The sequence below is a fragment of the Bradysia coprophila genome, unplaced genomic scaffold (assembly GCF_014529535.1).
Source record: "Bradysia coprophila strain Holo2 unplaced genomic scaffold, BU_Bcop_v1 contig_324, whole genome shotgun sequence".
Taxonomy (NCBI): Eukaryota; Metazoa; Arthropoda; class Insecta; order Diptera; family Sciaridae; genus Bradysia; species Bradysia coprophila.
Window position 1 is genome coordinate 570,534 of NW_023503584.1, and position 23,630 is coordinate 594,163.

General features: G+C 38.2%; 1 protein-coding gene and 1 long non-coding RNA gene across 3 annotated transcripts; both read right to left on the reverse strand.

Moving 5' to 3' along the window:
- Positions 1–4,146: 4,146 nt before the first annotated feature.
- LOC119079662 (serine protease nudel-like) lies at positions 4,147–18,280 on the reverse strand. Of its 2 annotated transcripts, XM_037187712.1 has the most exons (28): positions 18,119–18,280; positions 14,563–14,712; positions 13,693–14,499; positions 13,443–13,628; positions 13,262–13,375; positions 11,032–11,082; positions 10,900–10,972; positions 10,218–10,836; positions 10,032–10,159; positions 9,464–9,975; positions 9,272–9,400; positions 9,147–9,212; positions 8,965–9,081; positions 8,634–8,885; positions 7,810–8,575; positions 7,658–7,757; positions 7,434–7,503; positions 7,249–7,362; positions 7,002–7,182; positions 5,886–6,563; positions 5,629–5,798; positions 5,417–5,572; positions 5,179–5,343; positions 4,984–5,113; positions 4,819–4,926; positions 4,660–4,764; positions 4,435–4,601; positions 4,147–4,371 (listed from the first exon to the last, which is right to left on the reverse strand). In XM_037187712.1, exons 1-28 carry the CDS (start codon positions 18,147–18,149, stop codon positions 4,169–4,171), a joined length of 6,348 nt encoding a protein of 2,115 aa, XP_037043607.1. In that variant the 5' UTR covers positions 18,150–18,280; the 3' UTR covers positions 4,147–4,168. The 2 variants fall into 2 exon arrangements, with proteins under 2 accessions (XP_037043607.1, XP_037043608.1); XM_037187713.1 differs by lacking the exon at positions 11,032–11,082.
- A 3,642-nt stretch (positions 18,281–21,922) lies between these two features.
- Positions 21,923–22,523, reverse strand: LOC119079667. Its single transcript, XR_005088206.1, has 2 exons — positions 22,481–22,523; positions 21,923–22,016 (listed from the first exon to the last, which is right to left on the reverse strand). It is a non-coding gene; the product is annotated as an uncharacterized LOC119079667 (long non-coding RNA).
- Between the last annotated feature and the right edge of the window lie 1,107 nt (positions 22,524–23,630).

Here is a 23,630-nt window from a genome sequence, read left to right on the forward strand (position 1 = left end):
GAATTGAGCAAAGGCTTTGTCGGGAATGAATTCTTTTCTGAGCAGCTTGGTACCAAGAAGTTTTTTTTAGTTCTAACAGAAGGTAGTGTATTTGATTTTGCCGAGTATTAAAGGAATCTCCAATTTTCAATATCGTTTTGTTTTTTTTTATTCGCCGTGGATGTTAAATGTTTGGGTTTGGTCCCAAGCAAGGATCAAAATATAGCAAATTACACACGCGTAATTTTGAAAACCGACACATTTTCTGTTTTGTGGTTTACTGGTTTTTTTGTGAATTGTACATGGAGAAATAAAGAACTCAAAAAAAACACAGAAACAGAAAATGTGTCGGTTTTCAAAATTCCGCGCGTGTAACACACAAAAAAGTATTCTTTTCTAACTACACATAACGCCGATTCCAACCGAGAAACAAACCCAAACATTAGAGGGTTTATCATCGGTTAGTCCCGTGACTTTCAGTCAAGTATCGTTCGTGTTATGTACAGAAGCGTAACGTACTCGTTAACCCTACAAATACATAATAATCCTTATCTGTAAAGTCACTTTCTGTAACATGACTTATGACACTTCGGACTAAGATACTCAAATATAATATATATTATGCACCTGTTGCCAAGATTGGTATTTTGACGTGTAGGACATTATTGCCCTAGCCGAAGGCGTGGGCCATAATGCCTACTCGTCAAAATAACAGTCTGGCAATAGGTGCATATCATATTTTATCTGTCGAGAACAGATATATCGAGAAAAACAAAAATCCCTAGAGGGATAAGCTCGAGATTATCGTTCTAGACAGATAATAAATGTTATGCATCTATGGCCAAATGTTGATTTTGACGAGTTGGCGAAGCCAAAGGCGCGGATCATAATCCAACTCGTCAAAATACACGTTTGGACATAGGTGCATATTATTTTTTATGTGTCACTGCAAAGATAAACCCAAACTCCCTCTCCGAGCTGATGCATAATGTTAGTCTTACCACACAGAGACATATATAAATGAAATTATTATTACAATCTTAGACATGTCAAAATATCTACTTGACCTCTGGAATAATTTAAAATATCTACACGCAAATTTGTAACATGACTTACGATGGAATCACCCATATATCGGATGCATGTAAGTAGTGCGTTAGCTGCACAGAATGTTAAACTGAAATTATTTATTATCAATACAGTGCAGAGGGTTCACGTTATAGATATAAATATACATATGTAGGTTGTACGTAATCCCTTCATTGTTGATGAAGGTGTCCTATTTGGACATTATGAGAGAAATTTTGTTAGTTGTGAGTAGGTGGTAAAACTAGTAGAAAAACTGGGAAATTTCATTTTGAGGGTATTGTTTGTCGTTTGTGGAAAGATCGTAGATCGTAGCGATTTCTCAGCAGCCTTGTAAAAATCAGTGTTAGCTCGTTTTAAGGCCAGGTTATGCTCGTTGACATCTGTGCGATAGTAAACACCATAACCTGGCCTTAACTACATGTTTTTCTTGGGTGCATTGAGCTAGTACTTTACTTAACAGTGCCATTTTTGCCGTTTGCTCTGTTGCCCAGTATTAGTAGAGTACGTCCGTGGGTTTAAATTTGTATTTTTCGAGTTAGGACGTTAAAGCCCGACCCGAAGGGGATTCCTACTCGTCAAAATAAAATTTTGTACCGACGTACGTACTGTGCTTTATGTGAATAGGCAATGTAAATGCATACATTGCCGTATCACGTACATGTACATTCTTTGTTGGAGGCTTCAACTGCAAAATACTGTGCAGAATCATTAATATAAGAAGCAGCCATAGTATCCCTCACAGTCACATCCCACAAGAGTGATTTACCATGACTCCACGGTATCAACGTCATGCCGTCTGGTCTTTTACCATCATCTCTTGAAACACCTGGGGGCTGTATAATATTTGGGACACCTATAGATCTATAGCTACAATTGCATAATAAAATGTACAAATCTACCGAGAATCCTATGATCATGTGTTCTAGATGAACTGTACATTATATTTTTAAAGGAACATGTGGCGAAAATTTCATAAATTATCAATAATAATTATTTTTTAAAGTTTGAAAACTCGACTTCTTTTGGGAGCCTGAAATTTAATGTTTAATCATCAGAAATTATTTGCCTGAATGTTGCTAAACTCAACTCAATTTAAGTTTGCAATTGGTTAGGATTCTACAATTTTAATTGTTCCACAGCGTTCCACATGTTGTCAACAAAAGAAGCGCAAAGAGTGTCGTTTCACTCACAAACGTGTGGAATTGAAGAAGCGTAAAGGCAAACGCTACTTCTATGTGGTGGAACACGCGTGGAACAAATAAAACGAAAGAAACAAACGAAACCCACCAAAATTGCATTCTTATGATGAGATCAGTTTACTGCGTCTAAACTACATCCTTTTTCTACTATGTTTAAAAGGAAATGACAAACAAAAGAACTCTTCAAAGTAAACTGTTCGTAACTCAATAACCAGTTAGCTCAGTGCGAAAGTCACTGACTCAAGATCGAGAGGTCCCCAGTTCAATTCACGCCAGTGACAATGTTTTTTTTTTTTTTTTTCATTCGCGTTTGAGAAACCCAGCACTTTGTTTTATATAAAGTAATCGATCTCACATCTGTAAAGTGGGCAAAGGACGAAATATAGTAACATTATTTCTAGAAAAATTAAAAAAAAGCGAAATTTCCAATATACGTTTTATTCGTACATTGTACTGATAACTCAACCATTGGTCTCATCGTCGAAATGTACGTTTTATCCGTACGACTTTTTTTTTGCGTGTACATTGATTACGTGTATCTGGAGTCGGTTAAAGCTGATTTCGCTGGCCATTAGAGGAAATTTGCCCTAAAAATATGTGGAAATCAGCTTTAACCGACTCCAGATACACAAAATTAATGTAAGAATTGCTGCAAATAACTTATACCACTTATTTTTGAAGAATGCATAACAATTCCACTCATTCTATAGGAACGGGCACTTGAAGATAGATAGTAAATTGAAAATTTCGTCGTAGAGTGACCTTGTTGCAAACAAAATGTCGTAACAGATACTTGTTGTGAGGCTGGTATGGCGAGTGTGGTATTGTTGTAAAGCTTAGACTGCAGGCTGATCAGGCATTATTGTTTTGTTGCAGACATGGTCAACCTGTGTATTGCAGATGAGTCCTAGTTTCGCCGAGGATGGTGAAAATAAAATTTTTCAAATATGGTACAATTCAGACAAATTTTGTAAAATCCATTGTCAGCGTTTAATAGAGCATTGAATCCTCTTCCAATATCGCCATTCAAAGAGTTTCAAACTTTCTTCGTCTTGGACATGTCACCATTCAAAGATGTCAAATTTTCGACTTTAGCTGGCTGTAGCTACGTGGTCAAGTTGTCGAGGGGAGCCATTTCAAGACGAATTAGCTTAGAATTAGTCCCTCTATCCGTTGCGATAACAATCTGTATTCAAATTGACTCGTCGGTCCCGCACGGCCATGCGTGCTGGTTCTCCGAAACGGCTGGAAAATTTTGCGAACTGAATGTGGTTCCTTATAGTACTCGAGTCCCTCAATAAGAATATTAAAAAAAATCAGAGGTGGTGTCGCGACTCTATTTAAGTTTTGTTCAACCTCACCGTGTGTGATAACTAGACAAAATCGGTATTCTAAATCGCGTCAATATTGTAAACCATAATTAAGACGGTATTTTGCGATGGTTAAGCCAAAACTATATGTGTTTTGGAGAGCTATCGAAATATTTGAGCTTTTTTGAATTCCATTGGAAAAGTGTAACAGAAGAATACAAAGGAAGATTAAAGCTCGCGAAAGTTCTTCAAAAACAGAAACACAGTGCGCTCATCAGTGGTAGTGAACGCTCCACAATAGTTTTTAAAATCGAAAAATATGCATAGCAGTTACAGTACACGAAAATAGGGATTCGATCAAAGTAACACGGCTACACAATACAACACCGATTTGGACAATAGATCACTAAAATGACCGCTGGCGTGACGATCGACCATTCCTCACGTTTCCGTCATCAGTTTCACCAAACGAAGAGGTCTATAGAATTAGCATACCCAAGTCAAGTGTCATTTTCAATTATTTAAAGGTTGATATAGGATCATAGTGTCATACACACAATCACTTCCGTTTCTTCCGTTTTCATTTTCACTTTATTCGCATCTAATTTCAAGTCGATAACATTTTGCATCATCAGTTTTGTCCCAATTAACCAGCTTTGCAATAGGACGACTGGGCTTAACGTACAACGTGAATTCACTGTTCACTCTTAGCGGGGCAAATTTGTTGACCACAGCCGCTTTAGTTGGCTTGAATCGGTATTTCGATTTACTCTCGGTTGTCGATCGTTCTGAAGCTGTAAGCAATGTAACCCGTTAGCGACTTATCAGAGTCATCAGTCAAACAGTCATACACGTACTTGAGTTGTTGGAGTCGATCAATCGGTAGGACGGTTTATTTTGATGGTATCCCAGTTCAACGCATAATTCGGCTACATCTGCGTCGGTCGGTAGATGCGGTCTGGGGAAACATTTAGTGTGCCAGATACCGAATGTCTGTTCGATGACCTGACCGTAACCGTCATGGCTGCAATAGAGTCAAATGTTTTGAAAATTCGTGGAAAGATCTCAATTGTGCAACATACTTCACTTCTGGATATTCCAAACCGTGACAGTACAGTTCATCTTCACCGCCAGGGCAATCTTTTTCTTTGTCGCAAACGAAGTCATTTGGTACGCACAGGTTGGAGCTGCAAAAATAACATTTCAAAGTCGTTGCATATCAATTCCCAATGGCTTGTTACCTTCCGCATTTAAATGTGTTGTCACGACAGTGGCATATAGCCGGATTCTCGTCACTCTTGTCCCAGCAATTGCGCACTCCATCACAAATCTTTGATGAATCCGTTACGCTTAGGGGGAATTGGCAAGTTAGTTCTACTAAATTCGAGACTGAATTGAAGTCTTACTTGTAGTACGTGTAACAGGAACATTCTGTGGGCTCATCGGTGAAATCTCCGCAGTCATTGACATGATCACAGAACTTGGTTTTCGAAATACATTTTCCGTTTCCACATTTAAGATCGGTGAAATTACACTCTGTTGACGGGAAAATGATTGAGTAAAGTCGCCATGGCCACTCAGCAACGAAGAGCTAGTCTTACCTTCTTTACGATTTTTGCAAATCGCATCACTTTCATCACTACCATCCTGACAATCGAATCTTCCATTGCAAATTTTGTCTTCCTTCAGACAAGCACCAAGTAAGCACCGATGCCCATTGCATACGGGTGGATGATGAACATTGATACAGTATTTCGCTTGATTGTCTTCATAAAAGAAGGGAGTGAGAGAGAAATAGCTTTATCTAGTTTAAGGTCAGCACATAACATCCACACTTACTAATAACGATCTGAATCGCTTCATAGGAAGATTCTAAAGATTGAACGGGAAGGATTTTATCGAAACTGCAAAGACCTTTCCTGGCTTTATAGAATGCAATCGGATAGTAGCCATGTTCACCTATGCTACACATAACCACTCCACCTTGTGTAACTTCTACAACAAAATGAATTTTATGCGACATGAAAATTGTCGTCAAAAGAGGAATTTACCATCGCCATCACAATGAAAATCGGCGGAACTGTGGTCATTCCGACCATTCGTAAAGCATCTGAAATTATCGAAACATTCTTTGTCCGATTCGATCAGCTGGAGAGAAACCATTTTTCCGAATTTATTGTGCGACAAGGCGAAACATTGTCCGGATCGACCTAAGTCAGTTCTGTTGAAAGTTAAGAAAAGCGACAATTGACTGATCATCAGGCGAGAGTACGAAAAGACTACCAGTCAGATAGTCATCAGGACTTACCTTTCCAGTAAAAATGTTGGCAAACTTTCTCGATTGAAACGTACCATTCCTTCCAAAAACAGTAGCACGCCGTTACTACCACTTCCCATTTTAACGAAACACGAAACCCGATGAACTTGCTCATACGGTCCGACTACGTTCATAAAAGCCTGCGACTTTCCAACCACTACCGTCACATAGTCAAATTCCAAATTAACCGAATTCATGCACGACAGTTCCGTTACCACACAAGTATTGTCCAGCAAAACCCCGATACACACCAGTCTGCCATCAACGTAAATATCAACGCTCCACGGCCAATGATGGTCTTCAATTGTGCTCGGTGCGGATGGAATTTTCGTTCCATTCGATAGAACCGATGGTTTCTTGTTCGGCTGAATTATCGGTTTTAGTGGGGGTGGTTTTGCATTCTCGAATGTGATTGGACTGATTGGCTTTGATGGTATCAGCGAGGAAATTGTTTTCGAATCAACGACTGTGGTATGATGAGGTCTTAGAGAATTCGAGTGTGGTTCACATTCCACGTAGAGGGCTGTGCACTGTTGTGGATTTCCCACACATTCGTATTGGCTGTCGACCTCGTTTTCTATGTCGTTTGGATGCCGTTTTTTAAGTCTTCTAATTTCAATTTCAACGGCATCTGTGTCAACTTTCGTCAGGTTAAAGAAGCTGTAGCCACTGTAAAAATGGACAGGTAACATTAGACTTTTATGCAAGAGTCACAGTGTTTTGATGAGTTTTATATGGCCGGCCTAGGTGTGCCTGGTCACCAAACACTAAGATCACATTTCCAGACATTCTCTTTCCTCATTGAAACTATTGAAAGCCGGAGCCTAAGGAAGTTGCAAGAACCATTTTCCCTTTACAAATTTTGCAACTACTTTTGCAGCTACTTCAGGCGTAGTAGTTGAAGTAGTTGCAAAAGTTGTTGCTGAAAACATTTTCCTTTTACGAATTTTGCAACTACTTCAGGCGTGTGAAAGGCGGTGGTAGAAATAAATGGAAACAACTGCATCGATAACACTTGAGGAAAAAGTTTCTCTGGAAAGGATCTTAGTTCTTGTGCACCGCTATCATCAAAGTTCTGAAAGAAATCTTTTTTCACAAATTCTTTACCTAAATCCAAGAAGCGAACAAATTTGACCGGCGGTCGTAGCGCCATTTTCGTCCAAATTCAACGTATCTCCGCACATTATGTTCCATTCACCGCGTGTATTTTTGCTGACGATACCTTTGTTGTTCAGGACGGGTCTCGTATTTACATCCAAAACAACGGTGATACCATCACAAAGTGCATCTGCAGAGGCAATTCAATTTCAGTCAATTTCCCCTACCAACGTTGGTTCGTTACAATTTTACTTACAACAATCGAGTTCATCTTCTTTCAGGTCGCAGTCATACTGATCGTCACATCTTGAGTGATTGGGAATGCACTTCTTCGATAACAGGCAAGCGTACTCGTTTTCCGAGCAGGTCACTAAAAATGGATTAAAACGTTTAAACTGTGGAATATGGTGCTGCTAAAGTTGAAAACTGATCAGCACTTACAGCAGTCTTGTTCGTCTGTTAAATCAAGGCAGTCCACTTTTCCATCACATATACGTTCCGCATTGCCATGCTATTTTCCACAAAAAAGGAATTTTGTTTAACGAACTTAATGATTCGAAAGACGCTAGATGCTAGTTTTATGATCCTTCGCGGATCAGTAAATACAACATTGATATTGCAGCAAGGTTCATAAAACCATCAACTGTATCCTAAGGTCAGTATACCTTCAAATATTCACGACAACTACATCCGACTTCGTCAGATCCATCCTCACAATCCCTAAACATGTCACAACGGTTGTCGATATGAATTTTCTGGTTTATTCTGAAAAACGAAAAGTTTGAAATGTTTGCGAAGCTATTGTCCAACCACATACTGTGTGCAGATAAATTTATCTTTGTCCAAGAAAGTTGGCGTCGGTGAAACGTCGAAAATAGGAGTGGGAGTAGTGGCGTCAACGGGTGGTGTAACTGGTGGAGAAATAAATGAAGGTACTGGTAGTTTTGGCGGCTTAGGCAACTCTGGTAATGTCGGAAGTTCTGGTAATTTCGGTGGCTTCGGAAGATCTGGTAACTTCGGTGGCTTCGGAAGATCTGGTAACTTTGGTGGCTTCGGAAGATCTGGTAACTTCGGAGGCTTTGGAAGGTCTGGTAGCTCTGGAGGAGTCGGAAGGTCTGGTAGCTCCGGAGGCTTCGGAAAGTCTGGTAACTTCGGAGGCTTCGGAATTTCTGGTAATGTAGGAGGCTTTGGAAGGTCCGGTAACTTCGGAGGTTCTGGTATTTTTGGAGGTAATGGTATATCCGGAAGTTCTGGTAACTGCGGAGGTACTGGTATTTCCGGTAGATTTGGCAGCTCTGGCACCTGTGGTAATACCGTTGTTGGGAGATCAGATGACTCTGGTAATTCCGTTGTTGGAACATCAGGCGAATCAGGCTCTTCGATTTCTATTGGTTTTTTGTTGAAAACAGTTTTTCCGTCAATATCGACCACCGTTTCGTCTGAGCTAGTAGGATTATCCTCTATGCTAGGGTCATCGCCTTGCACTCCATCGTCTGTGATATTCATTCCGAGCGTATCATCCAGAAAACTTCTCGATCCACACTGAAGTTCATCTTCTCCTCCCAAGCAATCGACAACTCCATCTTAATAAAAGTGAGATGATTGGTGTGAAAGGTAACGTCTTTGAAAAAAAAAACTTACTGCAACGCTTGGATTTTGCTATACACAATCCGCCACCCCATACGCATCGATGTCCAGGACAATGTTGCTTCGGTCGTTGGGTCAGTACCGTTTGTTGTTTCGATATTATCCAATCGAGGTACAAAGCAATTCGTGTATATACTCCCGGTTCATTTGGTCGCGCACAACCTTCACCATGACTAACGATACCAGCCAGATACCATTCACTTGGATCCACAACACTTTGGCAGAATAAAGGTCCGCCTGAGTCACCTATTCGAAGAGATTAGATGCGTTTTACGACTCTGTCACGCCACAGACAGGCTGACAGCAATTATTTGTCTGAAATTACCTTGACATGCGTCTCGTCCTCCTTCTTTTTCTCCAGCACATATCTCTTCACCTTCTCGGTCCTTAGCGTGTTTGCATCGACCAATGATGGGGACAGATACTTCGCGAAGTTGATCAGCTTTAATGAAACAGATTTAGTTATTGTTGAATCATTGACGAAATTACAAAGATTTTTTTAGTTACGATCAGGTCCTTTCTCGCGAATAGCTCCCCATCCCACAGCCTTACACATTGTGCCTGCAGTCGGTCCTACAAATAGAACGTTTTTTGTAGCAATTGGCAACGGACTTCGTTGAAAAAGGCATTACCCCAAATCCAGTCATCACCATTAACTGATGCTGACGTTCTTCCCGGGGCTGGCATGCAAATGGGTTTCACCCAACGATTAAATATTAAGGGACTCTCCAGCTTGAGCAGTGCAACATCATTGATCATGTCTATACGACAAAGAATTTGGCATTAAAACGAGAATAAAACAAAAAAATGACCGCAGGTCATACCGAGTCGGTTGTAATTTTCGTGTTCGGCAACGAATGCTACAGCTACGGTTTGGCTCATTGGCGAATAGCTAAACCGACGAAGCATTCCAGCTCTGACCTCGTAGTAGTAGTGATTGTATTTTGCCACACAATGAGCAGCCGTTATCACCCACAGTTCACTGTGTATAATTCCCCCGCAATGGAAGTGACCGTCGCGATACATGCCAATAATAAATGGCCACATCAGTGGATCAGCGTCTGTTCCGCCGACCACACGGTCATCAGCTCTCTTGTTGCGTGGAGGTTCTGCCATGTTACGCTTTTCTCGCACTCTCAACATCGGTTTAGTTTTGAAAATCAGCTGCTGCAGACCACACTTTATAGGTGGACACTTGACATGAAGAACTACGTTTTTGTTGTTGGGTCCGAGAGGACATGATTCCATTATTTCCGGCAGGTCATCTCTACTTCTCAATGACCGGCGAATGTACGGTGTAGGAATATTTCCAGGGAGATATGTTAGTGTCGGCTCTCTGTCAGGCATTTGATTTCAAAATTGTTGTCGCCGAATTTATTTACTTCATCTTACCCTTGCAACGGTCCGCATTCGGCTGCACATGCTTCTCTTGCCCATTTCGCAGGATTGTCACAAACAGGATACCATACTCCCTTAAAATTTCGATGCAGATAGCCTTCTGTGTACGACACCATGTACGACTTAAACGATTCGGGGTCAATTAAGCTAAGGAAAACCTCTTAATCAGAAACACCTTACCAGCTGTTCTCCAATCGTTCTTGTTATCATGCCACAGTCCTGTTCATCCTTCCCATTTAAGCAATTCTCAAACCCGTCGCATTTCTCGGTTCTCGTGTAGCACATCATCAACGACGAATGCTGTGCATCATTGTATTCATCTACGGTGGAGTAACAGGAATACGAGAATTTGTCGCAACCAAAGCATCCCATTTCATCCGAGCCCATCGGGCAATCGACATAGCCGTCGCAAATCTTTTCTTCGCTCAACCGAGATTTACATGAGCATGCTGACTCGTCGCTGCTGTCCAAACAATCTACTTTCGAATCACACCATTTACTCTTCAAAATACACTGATTCGATCCGAAACAGGCGATATAGCCAGTCTGACATGCATTCTGCATATTCGCAATTGTACGATTCGTGAAAGCCATTACTTGGTTGGCGTACGATGCATAAATGATATCAGTTTCGGATGGAATATTGTACGCATTTCTCTCTTCTTCCGATTCATTGTCGTAAATTCCGTGATCATTGTTACGATAGTGGCCCATCGGACGACCCACTTGTGGCAGTTCCGATGGAAGATATGTACAATACAATGGTTGGTTGGACGGTTGATTAAATCGCATGATCGTCCTGTTACCCCGAATGTTCATTCAAATTAAAAACTTTTATTTTCAGAAAAACTATTTGACCTACGCTTGATCGGCTATTCCCTGTTGAACGATTTGCGAACCGATGCCTGGTGAATTGGCTGGAACATATACTACACCTGTCGAAGGTGTAAAATTCATTTTGTGTTAGTAGGTAAATTTCAGTTTGTCTTTTCACCTGGCTGATGTGTTCTTGGTTCGATTGGATTCTTTTTCGGGAACCGGAAAACTGTGTTTTGGATCAGTTAACGTATTTTTTGTGTTAATTGCTATTTTAATCTTAATTTTAAAGTTAAGTTCAAGTTATGATATATGACCTGCCCCGGAACCAATACAATCAGTAAGTTAAGCAAGTGCTCAGCTAATACAAATTGATAGAAAGTCTTGAAAACTGTAGCTTAACAGATGAAAACGTTGAATTCAGCTTTGTTCAAATAGTCCTAATCGACCTTTGTTTTCTCCTCAAACGTTTCTTTTTGGTAAAGTTCAGTAATTCAAAAATGTTCCCAACTAACAAAAATTACGCTTCCAAGAGCTATTACACGCATATAACGTTGATGAAAAATGTTGATGGGTTGTGGACCTATTCTCTTTTTCAGTGTAAAATTCTCATGGAAATGACTTCAACGAAAGATCGGTTTTCTCCAGTGGATACACATGACTTGTGCAAACGATTTATAATTGTTTTTCTGCCAGTGCGAAAAACAGATAAGGAGGTGTTTAGGGAGGTAAATGGATTCTCGCACACGCAGGAAAAAAAAATTAATATTCAATTTAGTACGTAACTGCTTCCAAATTTTTATTTCGTCACGTGGATTCTCACCCCACTGGCCAAAAAAAAAAAAAATTGTAAGCAGTTAGGTAATGTAATATGCTCAAAAAATTTTGACGGCTCTAACATCGAATATCAAAAAATATAAAACTCCAATATAATCCATAAGAGTGGAAAGTCTCGCTTTCGTATTTTTATTGACGTCGGCTTCGTCTCGGCTTAACAAAATTCCCATCAAAACTGAACTTTTCAACTGCTTTTATCCCTTGTTATATAAATAATTATTAAATCTATTAGCGAACAATAGAAGTCTTCGTCGCACTTTTTCTCCATCCAATATGAAAATAGTATTCGTACCACGGACTAAAAGTCTTTTTTAGCGAATTCGATTCCAGACCTCGCCTTCGACTCTGTCTGGAAACTTCTCACACGCCAAAAAAGACTTTTAGTCCTAGGTACGAAATGTACTATTTCGTTGAAGACATTTTAATTTTACACTAAAAAAACGTCTAAGCAACTCGTCAACATTTTTTATCAACCTTTTGCGTTTGATAGCTCTTGATGGTCCCTACAAAACTAGGAACTATGAGCATCCAAAGTTTTTCACATGTTTTTGTTTTCCCTAGGGTCGAAAGTGGCTTATTACACACCTAGGAAAAACAAGAAATTTGGTTTAGGTTTCAAAAGCATGTAATAGTATGTTGTGTTACAAGTATTGTAATGTTGATTTTTTCAGCACTAGACCCAAGTTTTCCTTACGAGCGGAGCGAGTAAGGAAAATTGGGTCGTGTGCTGAAAAATCTCATTACAATACGTGTAACACATCATGCTTTGTGCCAACCGAGAATTGAAATAGACAAATGCCCAAAAAATCATAATTTTCATTGTAAACAATCATTGCATTTTCTCAAACGAATGCTGTAACAACTCATACAAATTCCATATCAACACTGCTTTGAGTGTTGTAATATCACATCAAACGGGCGCTGAAATAAGTCACTTTACAACACTAAAATGAGTGTTGAAAAGAGTCGTATTTCAATTCTCGGTGGCACAAAATCCATTACAGAACTCGGGATAAAAGTTGACAAGTCTCGTTTTAGTGTGTTTATTGACCTCGGCTTCACCTCGGATCAACAAACTCACACGAAAACTCTACTTTTCAACTTTTTATCCCTTGTTATGTAAAAAACTATTTTAAGTCATCAAGGGTCAATTCTAGATCGAACAGGTCGTCAAAAATAAAATAAATTATGAAAAACTTCCACTAGTTTAAATTAGTGGACCAGCTGAAAATCAACTGAAGCAAATTCATGTCCACATTTCAGTGACGTCGACTGTAGATTGCAGCAAGTATTTTGTTACGAAAACTTTATGTTGATGAGCATTTTTGTTTTTCAACTTAATTTGACCGTTTAACACACAAGACAAGCTCTAAATTATCTATGCAAAGAAAAATTGGAAAACAAGTTGTGAAGCTATCAGCAAGTTACAAATTTGTCCTAAAATCCTAAAATGAGTAGGGGCGTTTCCGTTAGTCTATCTTTACAATACTAACTGTACCACGAAACTACTCCTGTGAGATTGGCATGTAAAGTTTGTCATTAAATTTTGCTCAAGAAGTTCGATAACGTACCTCCCGCAGTCTGCATCATTGGAGACTGAACGCTAAACATCGGATGAGCCACACGAAACTGTTGAGCCGTTTGACCTGGATAGAAACAAACTGGATTCGTTGAGAAGCTATAGCCTATCATTCGAGTCATTCAATCATTTTGAACGGGAAATTTGTTTTTTTTTAATTCAAAATCAAATACCAGGATTCTGTAAAACAACTGCTGCAGCTTTGACATGCTCACCGGTTAGTGGTAATTGTCCTCTACCCGTCACATGATGAATAGTTTGGAATTGAGGGCCATTGAAGTAAGAGACACCTGATGGCGGAACCTGTGAACTTTGACGAGATATTTGATCGCACAGAGACAAGAACGGTCCACTGGCACCTTTGAAGAACATTCCAAAATATTATTAGCATCCTGTAGACCTGCACAGATCGGTATAGCTTACCTGTAGGCTCTGGCACCTTGACGTTAATACTTTTGGCGTCATTGCTGCTCTTCATCGTATCAATTCTCTGAAGAGGAATCATATCGTCTCGAAACATCGTTTCTTTGTTGTTTCTTTGCTGGCCGTCGAAGTTTCCATGTAAATCTTCGTGAAACCTGGGAATTTCATTGTAACTGTACGAATAGACACCATCGCCGAAGTAGGTCTGTCCAACATTTTCGTTATTTTTTTGAATATTGGGCACTGGGGAAGGCTGCTTCGGCCGTATTGGTTCATTTGTTCGTTGAGCAATGTCCAGGTTTTTGTTTTTAATCTTTTCGCTTTCCTTTTCCGCGTTGGTAGGTGCTTCAAAATTATCGTAACTGAATCGATGGAATTTCTCATTGACTTCTTTCACCAATTTCTGAAAGTTGTCATAAATTTCGATGCACGCCTCAGCACCGGCTCCAACATATTTACTGCATTGCATGTACTTATGCTGCAGTTCTAACAACTCTTGTTCGGCACGTCGTCTATCCCGTACAAAGTCGCTGTTTAAGTGTTTTCGCGATGTTGAGTAAACGTTTCGCTTCCTACGTTTCTTTATAGCTTCGTTGCTTCGCTTCCCAGTTGACGCCTTACATTTACCAGGCGCAGAGTCCTTGATGTAATTGAACACTGAAACCCTTTCACTATCATCAGCGTCGTAAAAGTCAATTTCGCGTTTCTTCCGATTTTCGAACATATCTTTCACTCGAGCGAAAAAGTCTGTCTCATAGGCGACCTTTTCCATTTTCACGTCATCCGGCACATGATTAGGATTTGTATCTATAATGGGAAGTGTGTACTGAAGTTGTCGCCCTCTTACGAAATAAGTTTTGGTAACCTCACCTTCTGCTTCTGTTTTTCCCAGTTCGTCAGTGAAACGAAGAAAAACCGACAGATAGATGAATAGAAAAACAACTACGACCGTCAAAAACGTATATTTCAGAGCCAAATTGCATGACGAACAGGAACTTGGAGTCGTTTCTTCATAAGCATCTGGAATTTCGAAGGTAATTTTGAAGCTGATTACTCTTGACTGGACTTTTGTATAAAAATTAGGGCTTGAAAAAGACGCAAAAACATCTAATTCTTTAGAATTGATTTTTACCTCTGCATCGTCTACCACGGGTGATCATAGCATTTTTTATCTGATGGACTGGCATGATATTCCTTTTTGTGGTCACGAAATAAAAATCCAAAATTTCAGAGTGCCGACGTTTGAATATCATCCCAGTCCATCGAGTTACTAAAAAAATTAAAAAAAAGTGGTCAACATTAGCACCGAGTCTATTTTGATCGTCTGAGCGTTAGAAATCCTTCAATGTAAAACTTCTGAGCTCAATGGAAGTGTTTGCTTAAATTTTCTATTATTCGGTACCAAGAATATCTGAATCAAAAGTAAACGTATGTCAGCTTCGAAACACGAATCAAGTGACTTTAGAACTAATTTTTGATCTCTGATTTTCGTTGTTTTAGGAAACTCTTTGAACATGAAATGACTTCGAAGTAGATGTAAAACTAACAACTTTTAAATTTCAACATAATTTACATCCTATATCCGTCGAATACTGTTTTATGTTTAAAGCATTAAGCAGGTTTTCCAACGCCTTGTGTGAGCACGCAAGGCAAAATATAAAGTTTCAAAGAATTAGGAAGTATTAAGTAAACCCACTGGAAATGAACTTTAACGCTCATGTCAATGAATTAATGACTCATTTTCCGATGGTGCTCGTGCCAAACTAGTGCTGCACCAAAGCACCTAGCAGGGTAATAGAGGTTTTTACACGTCAAATAGAGTAGTTTTTTGATACCAATAATACCATTAGCAGCCTTAATGGTAGTTTTGCAATGACATTATGAAAAAAAAGGTATGGAAATATTCGCATACAATCGCTAAACCGAACTGGTGTGCATACGTTATTTTGCACCAGCTGGTCCTATTTGAAATTGTATGTGACCAGCTGGTGCAAAATAACGTATGCACACCAGTTCGGTTTAGCGATTGTACTTCGATTAAAGTACTACTCTATTTTTTCTATTACCCTGCTAGGTGCTTTGGCTGCACAATTCACGCCGTTAGTGTGCCTAAAATTTGAATTTTAAGTGAACGATTCGATGAAAAAGTGAACCGAAAAATACATTTCAACGCTTCATTGTATGAAAATGACGCTACGTTAGAAAGACCTCCGCACTTTCCATTTTGAATTTCGACCGCACTTACGGCGTGAATTGAAAGTAGAAATGAAAACAGAATAAAGTATAGTTTCCACTTAAAAAGAGCACTCCGTTTAGCCTCCGTCTACATGTCAGTTGTAAAATAGAACAAAAGAACTGTCACGCAAACGGAGTGGAAATTGAAATTATTTCAATTTTTTACTCCGTTTACGTGACAGTTCCTTTGTTCTATTTTACAACTGTCATGTAAACGGAGGCTAAACGGAGTGCTCTTTTTAAGTGGAAACTATACTTAAGTTGATTGGGAATTCCAAATTTTCAGTTGGTAATAGTCATTTAAATAACTAGTGATATAAAGATGTCAAGTGAATTGTTGGTCCAAGGCGTAGTCGAGGTCAACAAACACACGAAAACAAGACTGAAAATTACGATTTCTTGTTCTTATTGACATCTGACTCGCTCGGATAAACAAAGACCGTTAAAGTAAGTGAGATATTTTTGGTCGATACAAACTTTAAGTCCTTTATTTTACCATTATAAGCCATGATGGCCATAGTCTATTTTTGGAATTAAATTCTTGAAAAAATCGTGAAGTTTAATCTTAATTTTTAAACCACTTACAGTGAACGACATCTCAAAAGTCTCATATCTTATGATTTCCAGGTTTTCAATGAATTCCACACATTCCACACAGCTCACACTCTCTATCAGTATGATCCGCTGTGGTTGCCAAGGTTGTATATTATTAGGAGGTTACGCCAACAGCCTTTTTTCGTGGTGACAATAAATCAAAAAAAAAAAAAAATTGGCTGGTGTGTTGTGTTTCAAGTAAGTTGAATTTTTCGTTGTGACATTAACGCCATATAGGATTGTCGTGTGACGTCTAATGAAACCAAATAAATTACCGCATCGACTTAGATTTTTAATTAGATGGTTGCACGATTCACTGTCACAGTAAACGAGATAAAGAAATGACCGCAATTGTGGTATTATTTGTATTTAGGTGAATTCTTCGCAGCTGTCACTTCTTTTTTGCGTTACACACAAATGTCACAACGAAGAATTCAACTTACTTGAAACACAACACACCAGCCATTTTTTTTTTGATTTATTGTCACCACGAAAAAAGGCTGTTGGCGTAACCTCCTAATAATATACAACCTTGGCAACCACAGCGGATCATACTGATACAGAGTGTGGGCTGTGTGGAATTCATTGAAAACGTGGAAATCATAAGATATGAGACTTTTGAGATGTCGTTCACTGTATATTTTTCAAGCTTTACTTTCAATTGTACGTGAAAATGGTGAAAATCTTGTTCGAACAATAGTTGATAAAAAATTGTGCGAGATCTTTCGTCATTGCAGATGTCCATACACTTTTTATATATCATGCGAAAAGTGTAGAGTATTTGGCTTATTCACCAGAGGCATAAATTGAAGCTACGGTGAAACAATATCGGCGGTTTTTCGAATAAATTAAATTGCTGACAAAGCTCGTAGCGTGAAATCGAATTCACTTAATTTGAATTTCTACTGAAAATTTCTGTGGAAAAAATTATTAAGGTAAATGGAGCATTGCATTAAATCGCCTGTAAATATACACTACAGCGATCCACACTTAAAGTTCCAGAACAAATTTAGAACCAATTGAAAGTTTTTTTTTTAATTCTAACGCTTAAATTGTTTGTCAGCGAATTTTCAAACGTTCATCACTTATTAACTGTTGTGGAAAATCAGTATAAATCAAATAAATAAATCTGCAATTCGATCACTGTAGTAAAATCGTTGACGCACAGGGCTATGCATTTCAGCATATCGTTGAATACTCATAAAGACAAAGTCAACACTAAGCTGAGCTGGTAAAATATTCAGAAAATTTTTTCGTGCATTTTATGTGGTATCACAAAACCTGAAAAAACACTTGACCAACCGACTTCACATCTCATCAGTAATGCTTTTTTACCGGACGGCCATTTAACTGTTAAACTATGACACAATTAAATAACGAACTCTGGCTAACGTCGTTTTATATAGTAGTAATCATGTTAAAGCCAGGTTAAGACCTTAAAGGAAATGAAGTAATAGATTTTACATCCTGTTCTTTGTGAAGAATGAACAATTATAACAGTTCAGCGATCATTTTCTACTCAACAGTCCTTTTGATCCAAAAATGGATCGCTTCAAATGAAGTTATTTTCTGTAATTTTCCAGTCGGAACTTTTTACCTTGAATGACTATCTGCTTATTCTTAGTCATTTTGGTGCCACACTTTATTTCGGATTTATCACAAAAATGGTTTCCGTTCTAGTTTCTAATTTTCCATAATTTCAATTAAAATTTCGTTCGTTTAATATTCACATAAGTAACTTGTTCTAGTACATATTACACTTTCTCTTTTATTAATTTTTGTAATATGAAAATGAGTCACAAAAACACCAAAAAAAAAGAATCAATTTGATGATGGAAAAGTACCAATCAAGAAAACTATTTTCAATTATTCATCCCTCTGAACGTAACAAATCAATTTAATTACGACCGCGACGACTGACTTAAACAAACTGAAATGTCGAAAAAAAACTAATTTTCATAATTCGATGCATCATCGTTCATATTGTGCTTTCATGTACATTAAAATCGGAAAACTTTATTCCAACGTAAACAAAATATTTCATTGCAAATTTCGATGACACCATCAAAATGGTCTTGCCAATTGATTTTCGTATGCAATTTTAGCTTATATTTTTGTCATATCGTCGCGGGAACCTTCTTCGATTAAAGACTGAATTTTTGCCAAATGAATGCACATACAATTGGGTCAATGGTTTCATATATTTTGATTTAGGTTCAAAGACTTTTAAAATTCTACTCGCGTATGCTGGTTTGGAATAAAATTTTCTTTCGAATTGCATCGGAAAGTGAGCTTACGCACAAGTAATATTTTCCGGTATAACTATTTGTTCTTTCAACCTCATTTGTCTTACCCGTTAACCGATAAATAAATGTCGATTGAGACTTTAGGTAAAGCCTAGCCAAGACGTTGTTTTAGTGAACGATGTTGTCTTACTTAGCGATCGAAGGTTTTTACTCAAAATTTATTTGCTTAGCCAAAATTTGTTAGGATTCACTTGTTTTTGTATGATGGTCGTATCGTGAACTTCGAAGAGATCGAATCCCGATGAGCTGCTGAGATACGCAATGAAAGTGTAAAACAGGTATGGTCTATTGTCGGCCCGGAGGACATAAGAATTTGATTTTCGTGCTTAAACGCTCTCATTTTCATATTATTTTGACATAAAATGTGAGTGCGTTTAAGACGAATTCGGCGATCGACCATACCTGTTATCTACTGTCATTGGAGATACGTACCAATTACGACAACTTTGAACAAATGCTTTCGGGTATGTACTACATCGGAAATTATCTACTTTAAATAAACTGAACTCAGGCATAGCACTCGCAAGCTGGTTATCAAAAATAAAGAAAATAGGCAACATGTGTGTCAGCTTCGGTGCTTGATAGTGATGTGACTCAGGCAAAAACCAAGATAAATATATGGGCGGAGATAATGCTTAACAGATGGCCCAGGTTTCTAAGCAATTTTGAGATTTTGAAGAAAGGGTGAGATGGCGTTTATAGCGAACTTTCGTGCCACTGCACATCTGATTTAATTCGGTTATATATGGCATTACCTCCACTCTTGGCAAAAATGAAGGCAAATTAACGACCGACGGTTCGTTTTTAGACCCGTACGAAGTACTGGGGTCTTATAGGTTTACGCATACGTTTGTAACACGTCGAATTGGACTCCCTGAGTAAGGGGAAACCTATTGTGGTTGTCTAGAGATGCCAAATCCGCGAAAAAAAAAGTCCGTCTGTCCGTCTGTCTGTCTGTACGATAACTTGAGTAAAACGCATCCGATTTTGAAAATTCTTTTTTTTCCCGTTTGGTAATGTCAAAAGACAGGCTAAGTTCGAAGATGAGTGATTTTGGATCGACCCCTCCCGAGCTGTGGCCCAATAAGTGCTTTACGGTTTTTCGAAGATATCTCCGGACATTTAAACGTTAAACTTGTAAGTGATACGTCAAATAAAAGGTATTTACAATACCGATCGACAAAAAAAGTTTATGGAAATCGGATGACCGACTCGTGAGTTAGACCCCTTGGTGTGGAACAGGCACAGGGCGGCAAGCAGTTTTTGCTTGTAGGTCGGCCACATTTGAACATATTTCGTCTGTTTTAGCTTTATTAGATAGGTATTGACCGTACCAATCAGGGAAAAAAAAATTATGAAAATATGTTCTCCGGAGCGTGAGCTAGGTCTCTTGGAGTGAGCTCTTATCTGGCTACTCGGAAGTACAGTGAACGTGGTGTATTTTGACAATTTCTCGAGTAAATTTTGACCGAATTTCATGATTTTTTTTTTGTTTGAAAGGTATTAACGAATGTAAAGCGTCGGTACTATTTCCGATCTCCTAACAAAATGGCTGCCGGCGGCCATATTGGATTTTAGTAAAATAGAAATATCTTGGGAAAAATGATGCTTAGAGAGTTTCTGTTAACATGGAAATAATTTGTTATGTGTGTGGGGTTTCAGGGATTCCATATACGGACATCTATATACCTATATACAGCTATATTGAGCTATATACAGGCATATATTTATCTGTGAAATGTTTATTTATAGTGAAATATAGTTAAATATAGCGGTATATAGCTGTTTAAATAGGAATTTATGAAATTTGTCTTCGTACGGGGCTGTCTATATTGCCTCCGGCAATTTAGTTGTATATGATAACAAGGCAAAGAGTGGATAATGTAAGTGATTTTAAAGGGAGAATAGTTTTTCAGCAGAGAAGAAAATGAAGTAAGAGAAATGAAGAGTTTCACATTAAAGGCTTTTGATACGAATAGGTGTTTCGTACGGGTCGGCGTTAGCTATGTTTTTTATTATGTTACAATTTAATGTGTTACAACATATTTTTAATAATTCTCTAGATCTTTCCGTTGGCATGAATGTATATACCTCGCTTAAAATTGTATGTACATTTACCACTGCCTGGTGGGACGTGGCGAATGTTGACAATTTTTGTACTCCGTTAGCATTTGCATTGCACTAAGTCTTCCAGGATCGAAACAGTGGTCTGTGCTTGGAGATATTCGTTCTGCGAATGTCTTCAGCATATGGTAGGCAACTTTTTTGTAATCATCGCAAAAAGCCTGTGGAAGTTTGTGTGTGTAATCATCACATGGAATCAAATTTGTGGTTGTTGTGAAGATTTTGTAAAGATTACAAACAATTCCTAATAATAAAATGACTCGTCGCTTTTTAAGGCCGAACGGAAGAGTTGAAGAGCGGTTTTTTTAAGGTAATGCAGCACGTTTGTTCATTATGACTGAATGGAGAAGTTAGTAGCGTAGTTTGGATGTACGAAAGAATTCCCCGGTTCAAATCTCGTGTGTGTTAGGTTGAGTTTTTATATTTGAGAATTCGATCATTTTCATTATTACCCTAGAGGTCATAATAAAATTATTAACCTAGGATCTTAACTACTAGGAATAATGTTGGGTATAATACCTCGAAAAACAGCATTTAATGTCGATATATTCACGCCAATGCAATAAAATTATATATGATCTAGGTGCTCTAGAAATGGGTATAAATACGATGTAATTGCACCGAATAAAATCAGAACAAATACAGAGCTTGAACGGGCAACATGCCCTCAATGATGTGTTTTGTTTCTCAAATTAGTCTACTGGCGCTTTGGAGCTGGGGAGAATATCCAACCGCTGAACAGGGAGGTGGTGTGGTTTGACCAGACGGAAGAAACTGGAATGGATTTTGATGTTGTTGTTGTAGTTGCTGATACTGTAGTTGTAGCTGATATTGTTGTTCTTGATATTTTTGTTTTAGCTTAATTTGTTGTTGCTGATATTGTTCTTCCAGTTGATATTGTTGTTGCTTTATCTGATATAGTTGTTGTTGCTGACATTGGTATTGTAGCTGCGTTATTGGTTGATATTCAGGTTGCAGCAGTTGGTACAGTTGGCCCAGTATACCGACAGCAGGATTAACTGATGCAATAAGAATTAAACCCACAAGGCAATACATAATTGTTTCCTAAAAATAAATTGAAAAACTGACAATGACGTTGTAATGTTGAGAATTAAATAATTCAGAAGAAAAAGATGTCAACACTTTGTTATTGCAACCGTCGTTACATCATTCTCAATTACGCAATAAAACAAGTAAATGCATTTACTAGCCACACATTTGGTATCGGGGAATCTGGCACACGGTGCAAGAAGAATGCACTTCTTTTAACTTACGTAAAAGGTGAACTCGCACACGCAAGTTTATTGCTGCAAATGCTTTTTAGCCATGTCATGGACTTAATGACTCCTTTTACAAAATTTTGGTATCGAAAATTTGTGTGCGAGTTCACCTTTTACGTAGTTGAAAAATGCACCGTGTACCAAATTACCCCACGCAACACATTGAAATAAGAAAACGTCTCAATCACTTTTATATTAATCACCGTAAATGCTTCTCAGCCAGTTATTAATAAAATTTAGTTTTCTAACCATTTTCAAATATTGATGTACACTAGAGGAGAGTCAGTTGATGAGTGACCACATGCAGCACTCTAGCTTCTGTATTTATAAGAAATGATTTTCTGTGTCTAGTGAGTTGTATTTGTTATGTCTTAATGTGGCTCGTGCTCTCACTGCTCACCATTGATGTATAATAGAAGAACTATCAGAGACTTCTTTAAATCAAAATACAGGAACACAGGTCGAAAATAGTTGGTATTAGTCCAGATATTAAGTAAGATAATGCAATCGGAAGGTATTCTGGGAATTATGAATTAATTTCAGCTGCATCTTCAAGTTATTTTCAAAGGATATTCGATTTTTGTTTGCTGTTAAGTCTATATGCTCTTCTGCATCCACTGCACATTTATGGGAAATGGTTCACCCTAATGCCCACCACACAATGGCCCACCTACGCAACTATCTGATCATGAGGTCTGATTTATCGATACAAAGCTATGAACTGTACTGGCGAAAAGTCGTAGTATTATGTTGATCCGTATTATTCAGCTAGGACTAGAAACATAAGTGGGTGTGGTGACTGGTGAAAATGGAAGTATTACTCAATACAAGCTGGAACAACACACGATTATTTTGAAGTTATTATTTTAAGTATAAAATAATGGTCAACTTTTTAAGAGCACTCTTACGATTTACAAAGTTTCTCAAAAATTGTTTCATTACCATACGAACATATACGAATTTATATCGGAATTCACCGAGGGGCATCGAGACTGTCCAAGATCTTGTATCTTTTCCTTTAATTCCGAGGGGTTGCTCACTTTGATTACGCAAAAATTGGATCTCGTCAAATCAGTGAAATTTCGTTGTTTACACTTGATAAATTGCTATTACTAGTTGATTTATTATGATTAGAAACTGATTTAAGACATTTGACGTGAGTATTGAGTGGTTAATCACTTGATTAACAAATGGTTAATCATGTTAATCAGCTAAGTGAGCAACCCCTCGGTAATTACCTGTAATAGCCGGAATTGAAAATATTTGCCGGATGAACAAATTCAAAATTGCTGTCAAAATAATGGCTTGTTTCTCTATAAATAAGATGTTTAGAATAAAACGAGAATTTAAAATGTGGATCACTGTAATATCTATCATCATGCCCGCACGTTAGTAAGCG